Source organism: Palaemon carinicauda, chromosome 1, assembly GCF_036898095.1.
Source record: "Palaemon carinicauda isolate YSFRI2023 chromosome 1, ASM3689809v2, whole genome shotgun sequence".
In the NCBI taxonomy this organism is placed as follows: domain Eukaryota; kingdom Metazoa; phylum Arthropoda; class Malacostraca; order Decapoda; family Palaemonidae; genus Palaemon; species Palaemon carinicauda.
In genome coordinates, this window is record NC_090725.1 from 17,202,682 (window position 1) to 17,210,181 (window position 7,500).

General features: G+C 35.7%; 1 protein-coding gene across 1 annotated transcript in view; it reads left to right on the plus strand.

The window, feature by feature from the left end:
* LOC137641559 (acid-sensing ion channel 3-like) overlaps positions 1-5,685 on the plus strand; it is a 17,006-nt gene extending 11,321 nt beyond the window's left edge. The window contains exons 5-6 of the mRNA XM_068374243.1: positions 2,569-2,635; positions 5,561-5,685. Coding sequence (XP_068230344.1) covers positions 2,569-2,635; positions 5,561-5,685 — 192 coding nt within the window. The remainder of the gene's footprint in view (positions 1-2,568; positions 2,636-5,560) is intronic.
* Positions 5,686-7,500: the final 1,815 nt, after the last annotated feature.

A 7,500-nucleotide genomic window follows, 5' to 3' on the forward strand; every position in this document is an offset into this window, starting at 1 on the left:
TGGGGAAGCCTCAGAGTGGGCAGATGTTACGAGCGGAGTATCTCAAATTTGCGTCCTTGTCCCATTACTATTTTTAATTTACGTTAACAACATGGATTTGGGATTAACTAGTAGAATAGCCAAATTTGCAGATGATATTAAAGCAGGCATAAATTCTGCGAATTCAGAAGACGTAGAAGCCTTAAGAGAGGATCTAATTAATTAATTTGAATGGTTCGGAAAAGGGCAAATGCCATTCAACTGTGGGAAAGGCAAAGTTATGCACATAGGTTATAGTAACCCACAAACAGATTACTCACTGCTGGGTAATGAAATAGAAAGTGTTGACCAGGAGGAAGATCTCGGCATTATTATTAGCAAAGATTTGAAGTTCACTAAACAGAGCATAAAAGCTGAAAAGAAAGCACAAAAACTAATGGGTTACATGAAGAGATAATTCAAATACAGAAACAAAGACACCGACCGTACTTCAGCTGTATACATCACTAGTAAGACCCCATCTGGAATACGGAGTTCGATTCTGGGCTCCAAGTATTCAGAAGGGTATAGATCAGTGGTTCCCAGCCTTTTTTCTGTCACCCAGTTCATCCATCCAGATTTCCCCCTTCATACCCCGTCCAGCCCTCATGCCCACTCGCCTGCCTCAGAAATGGGCATGATACTCTAATTCTCCCCTTGAATATCATGTCAGTGAGAACTGATATGATCATATCACAATTGAATGGATAACAACAAATTGCCGCACGTACTATAAGTACATTTTCTGCTTGTTTTATTTAGTAGGTAGTATAATCATTTCCCCCCTGGAAGCTTCATATTTCCCCAAGGGGAAAATTTCCCCCAGGTTGGGAACCACTGGTATAGATAGACTGGAAGCAGTACAAGCATTCAAAATCCTTAAAGGAATAACAAATGTAGATTACAACAATCTATTCACGATTAGCACAAATTAGTTCAGAAGTAACGGATACAAAATGGAATTGAAAAGATACAGCACAGCTCAATGTGGTAATTTATTTGCATACAAAATAGCAAATACATGGAATAGACTTCAAGCGGATGTAGCAAACTTAACACGGTACACGAGTTCAGGAGTAAGTTAGACAAGATCATAAAAACTCTCTTAACGTTCAATCCGAATCGCTCTACCCAAGAGCAAATGGAGTCTCCACGGATGGACTAAAAAGTCTTTGAGACATCCAAAATCCTGATAATTCCTTGTAACTCTCTTAGTTATTAGGGCTATATAAATACCTAACTGGTAATATAACCAGTGAATCTCTCTCTCTCTCTCTCTCTCTCTCTCTCTCTCTCTCTCATATATATATACAGTATATATATATATATATATATATATATATATATATATATATATATATATAAAGTTATTAGCCTTTGAGATTAAATGTCTGAGAAGAATCTGTGGAGTAAGATGGGAGGACAGAATTGCAAACGAGAGAGTGAGAGAAATGGCTGGTGTTGAGGACACAATTCTGATTAGAGTGGAAGATATTCAGAGGAGATGGTTTGGGCATGTACAGAGGATGGAACAGGACAGATGGCCAAAGATAGTGCTTCATGGTCAAGTGGCCGGAAATAGACCGAGAGGACGACCAAGAGATACATGGGTGAAAACCTTCAAGAAAGCAAATAGAGGCGAGACATTTCAGCAGCTGGCACAGATGGCATTGGATAGGAGTCTCTGGAGAGAATGGCGATATCAGATGCAGGACCCAACCCGGAGAATTCCGGACGGGATTTAGTGAGTGAGTGATATATATATACATATATATATACAGCATATATATACATATACATACATATATATATATATATATATATATACACTGTATATGTATATATATATATATATATATATATATATATATATATATATACACTGTATATGTATATATATATATATATATATATATATATATATATATATATACACTGTATATGTATATATATATATATATATATATATATATATATATATATATATATATATATATATATCTGCCGAAAATATAAGCACTAGAAACAGCGATACGCTGGCGCAGATTATCTAGTATTCTCACTTAATATGTATCTGAACTCGACAGAGATATACAAAGGCAGGAGGTGATTTAACTCCTGTCTGTCTTCGTAGTATAGAGGTAAAGTACAATGTACAAATCATCCTGAATGCGCACCTTAATACCGTTACCTACCCGTACCAGAAGATTTCCAATCCTTATTCTGTGAAACTGTGAAATGGTCGTTCTCGTAATGTTACTGATGCTGAAATGCATAGTGACTGCATAATGCTTTAAAAATCTGCACTGTTTTGATTTATCAGACACGTATCGAGGATTGTGTATGAGAATGATTCTTTGCTGGCAAACTTCTCTCTCCGAGATCTTGGAACTGAGTTGCAGAGTCTGTGTCTGTCCAAAAGAACCAAGCAATATAGATAAACAACATGCTATGCTAGTTTGTGTCTGTTTATGCTTTTTCTGTATAAATCTTTGTGCAATTTGAAAAACGATGTTAATGTTAATAATTGTTCTTTATTTCTGGTTTCAGGACCTTACATACGAATCGGTACATGAAGAATGGGCCTATAGAATCATATCTTTAATGTGTGATGTTGGTAAGTACTTCGTTGATACATATTTCCACTGACAATGTCCCTAGGTAAATTTATCTCTCTAAGATTACATAGATTCTTCCTAAATCAATATTTCATCGTCTTTGCATCAATTCCATCTCCTAAATGTAGATCTGGGGTTGGTGAATCCCTTAATAGAGATCTAGTAAAATGAGTGTATGGTACAAATCACGGGGCATGAAGTTGAATCCTAACAAATCTTAAAGTATGATTGTAAGTAGGTGAAGGACAATGGCTCCTCAACATCCGGATCTCAGCATTGATAATGTTTCTTTAACTGTATGACTATTAAAATTTTAGGTGTAATTCTCGACCGCAAATTTACTTTTGAGAAACATTAGGCCTGTGTCTTCGTCAATTGCTCAAAAAAATGGCTCATTGAGAAAGTCTTTTAAGATTTCCGGTGATCACTCTATTCAGAAGTGTTTTAACTCTTTCATTCTACCTTGTTTCGAGTAATATTCTCCTGTCTGGTCTTCAGCTGCTGATTCTCATCTTAATTTGTTGGACAGAAACTTACGGTCTTATAATTCTCTATTCCTGATCAAGATATCAATCTCTGGCACCGTCGTTCAATTAGTTCGTTATGCATGTTGCATGAGAATTTTTATAATTCTGATCATCCTTTAAACTCAGATCTCCCCAGTCAATTCCATCCTGTTCGTAATACTAGGTATGCAGTTAATTCTAATAGTCAGGCCTTCTCCATCATGAGGCTCAATACTACACAGTATTCTAGAAGTTTTATTCCAGCTGTGACCAAGTTGTGGAATTATCTTCCTAATCGGGTAGTTGAATCGGTAGAACTTCAAAAGTTCAAACTTGCAGCATATGCTTTTATGTTGAACAGGCTGACATAAGTCTTTTTATAGTTAATATATAAAATATATGTTTTGATGTTGTTACTGTTTTTAAAATATTTTATTCTAATTATTCATTATTTATCATTACATTTACCTCATTATTTCCTTTCCTCACTGGGCTATTTTTCCCTGTTGGAGCCCTTGGGCTTATAGCATCTTGCTTTTCCAATTAGGGTTGTAGCTTAGCTAGTAATAATAATAATGATAATAAATGACAAGAATATGCAATGTGTTTTTATTGTTTTTTCTATTTGATTATTGAACGTATTTTTTCCAGTAATCCATGTCCCCCTTTTTCATTTCACCGTAGTAAGCAATCATTTTTCTGTTCATCAAGTTTTGGTCCCTATGCGGAATATCTTCGTTGAGAAACGAATGCTATTGAAGATGTGAATCACAAAAAAAAAAATGAAATAAAATGAATAAATAAAAAAAAATGTCGCTGTTTCCTTCCTTATTTTGATTTCCACAGATATTATTCAGTGTCATTTAAATACATATGGTTAATCAATGATGCTTTAGCGTGACAAGTGTGACACATTTTGTATTATGCAATTAAAATTAACCTTCACCAAGTAATTAGTTTGATACATGTGACCAGTATCAAATATAACATTTCCCTTCTTCATTCAGTCCTGCTACTTTCGTCGTAGCTCTCCAGTATATTGTTAATGGCTTCCTTAGTTGAATGAATTACCAGAAAATTGAAACCAGATCAGTATTTGAAATGAAATAAACTGTCACATTACAGTTTACTGTTCTCTATTTTTTACGCAACTGCACAAAATGTTGATTCGAGACTTTCATTTGTATTTTCAACAAATAACTGTATATGATGTTCACCAATCCATTGACTGTATATGACAACGTATCCACCTACTACATCGGCAGCCTATATACAAACATTGACATTAACAGCAGACTTCTTGTCAAGAATTGCATTAACTCTATGAGTATTGGCAACATAATTTTTCCTTTTAATGATTTTTCTCAAAGGTTGTGAAACCCTTACTACCAACCACTTCTTTTCCTTGACTCTATCTGTAGAAGTATCGGTTTTAATTCTGGAGCTGACATCGTCATGCCTCTATCAAAATCATTGAGGTTTTACGTGAGATGGTCAATTCTAGAGTTAACTTCGTTTGTTAGAATTTCTTCTTCAAGTTGTATAATTCAAACGATCTCTGCCAAACTTGCTTAAGTCACTCGCAAATATTCAAGTTCAACAATTATTCAAGCTTCCCGTTTAGCAATAACTATCTCGCAACTCACGTTCTATTTACATTTGATCAATCATCATCGGCATTTTTCATAAAACTTCCTTGCCAGTCGCTCCTCGTGTTTACATTCAGTACAGGGTCATGTCATTACCCGTTTCTTGTCATAACTATTTTCACAATAACGACATCCTATCCATTCTTGACTTTTTTTCATTTTACAGATTTACATAAGGAACAAATAGATGTTTCCTGTTTCCCAGAAAATTTTCGTAAAGAACAAAAATAATCACACTAAGAAAAAGTCTTAATAGCTTAGCTTAGAGAGAGAGAGAGAGAGAGAGAGAGAGAGAGAGAGAGAGAGAGAGAGAGAGAGAGAGAGAGAGAGACCTACCGCCGCTCGCAACAATCCAAATGTATGTAACAACCACTGTCCAAAACTTACTCGACTTAGGAAACGGGATGAATGAATGAAAAAATATTAAAATAAGAAATTATCTACGTAAATATACTATAATGCATATATGTTATAAACTGTAAGATTTTGAATGTGTATTTCATAATAAAAGATAAAAAAAAGAATTGTGTACACAAGATGAACGCCATTTTCAAGAATACTGGTAGTCGCTTCCTTCCTTTGACCTCAGCTACTGTACTTAAGGCCTCTCTTTGGCCTCCTTTCACTAAGGAAAAATACAACTTTTTTTTTCAAATTAAACACTTTTCTATTTCATAAAAGGCACAAGATCATTAATTGCATCTACAATAGCGAAACACCTGTTAGTTTGTGTTCGCCCTGTTATAAACTTTTCTGTTTCTCCCACCAGGTGGCTCCCTGGGTCTGCTGCTCGGCGCGAGTGTGCTAACGTTCATCGAGATCCTTGAATGTTTGTGTGCTTATTGTTCTCGGGTTTGTTGTATCAAGAAAACAAAGGTTAACGTTCTTTCGTAGTTAGGAAATATTCTGCATTTCGCTTTATCAGTGTCTTCATATTATGAGGTATGTCACACGATCATATAAAGCAGTGGTTCCCAAACTATCTTACCTGACACCCCCTTTTTGCTTCCAGCAGACCCGTGCGCCCCCACTCCTCTCTTTTTTTTTCTTTTTTTTCATATGAAATGATTCTTACAGTTATTTCTTAGCATTGTACAAGAAAATAGATTTCTGTTTGTATTTCATTTTAATAATGAAAGCCATTCAAACAAATAATAGTACATTCCAGTAACTAAAAACGAAACATTTGGTTCAAAGTGAGCGAAAAAAAAGTTTTAGTATTCTATTAAACAAGTAATTTCAAGCAGATGACTGCACGCCCCCCCTTGTATCGTCCTCATGCCCCCCTAGTGGGGCGCGCCCCCCAGTTTGGGAACCACTGGTATAGAGTAACACATGGCTCTCCAATATTGCAGTTACTATTGTTTGATAATGTAATATTTGATAATGTACAGTAAAACATCGGTTTCACAAATATTGTAATTCATAGTTACTGAGTGATGTAGTCATCACACATCATCTCAACACTTCGACACTGAAGCTTTTGTTTACATGGGTTCTCAACCGAAACTCCTAGAGGTCATAGCTGACTGTCACAAATTATACATTTTGAAAAATTGTAAGAAATCATTGTTTATATAAAATACACCACTCTAGCAAACCAAAATAAAATGCAAATGTTAAAAAAAAAAATCAATCCACGCCTTATCAGTGTTAATCCATACAGCTTCGTGTGTTGTTCTTTTCAGACTCTTTTAATTCCAGAGTGATCTTACCTCGCGTGCCCCTATTAATACTGCTCTTCCATCCCGGTTCCTGTTATTACAGAATATATTTTACCCTGGTACCTAAACTTTCCTTTCCTACCCCATTTTGGATTTCCTTTAGACATATGATGGAAGGTTACGCCGTATTGACAGTTTCCTCCAATGGCTAGATTTTTTTTTTTCTTTTTTTTTTTTTTTACATCAGCCTTTTAGTTTTTACATGATATATTTTAAACTTATAAATATTCCTAATCAGCTTGCTATTTCTTACTCTCTTCTTGCTTCAATGATTCTCCTTACTCATACTTTCTTTCACACTTACATTCGCTGATGCCTCGTCTCCATTGCTCCCTTCCCCTTCTAATCTCCACTTTCTCCCACCACCATAAAAGTGACCTGTGTCTGGTTCTGCATCCCATTCCACTGTGTACAATTCATCCCCTTCTTGCTGGGAATATGGGTGTTAATTGCGCCCGCTGTGCCCTGGTTAGGTTGATCATTACGTTCTCTAGTCATTTTTCCGCCTCCATCCTAAAAGTCCTTGTTTGTTTTAACTCTTCCTTCACTTGCCATTTCTCTTCGTTCTTCTTATTTTCTTTTACACTGATACTCTCGTTTACAGGATATCCTGTCTAAATGTTATATGGCCCCATTATCCTTTTCAAAATATTAACCTACAATTTGCTCCCACCCAACATTAAAATAAGCTACGCGTCTCCAGTAAACTTTGTATCGCTGTGCAATAAAACACAAAACCTTAGTTTCAGGTTTTATATCTTTTCCTTTTGTTTATAGTGTGGTGTGTAATATATGGAATTTAGACTCGTGTTATATCAAGCGATTAGGTATTTTGATATTAGGTTCAATTGGCTGGAGAGGCCATACACTGCTGGGTTAGCATTCCATCGTCGGTTTTCTTCTTTGTCTGCGTCTTTTCCCACTTTATGTGGGGTCGATGTTTCTGGCCAGCGTTCTCCATCTACTTCTGTCCCACACTTCATCA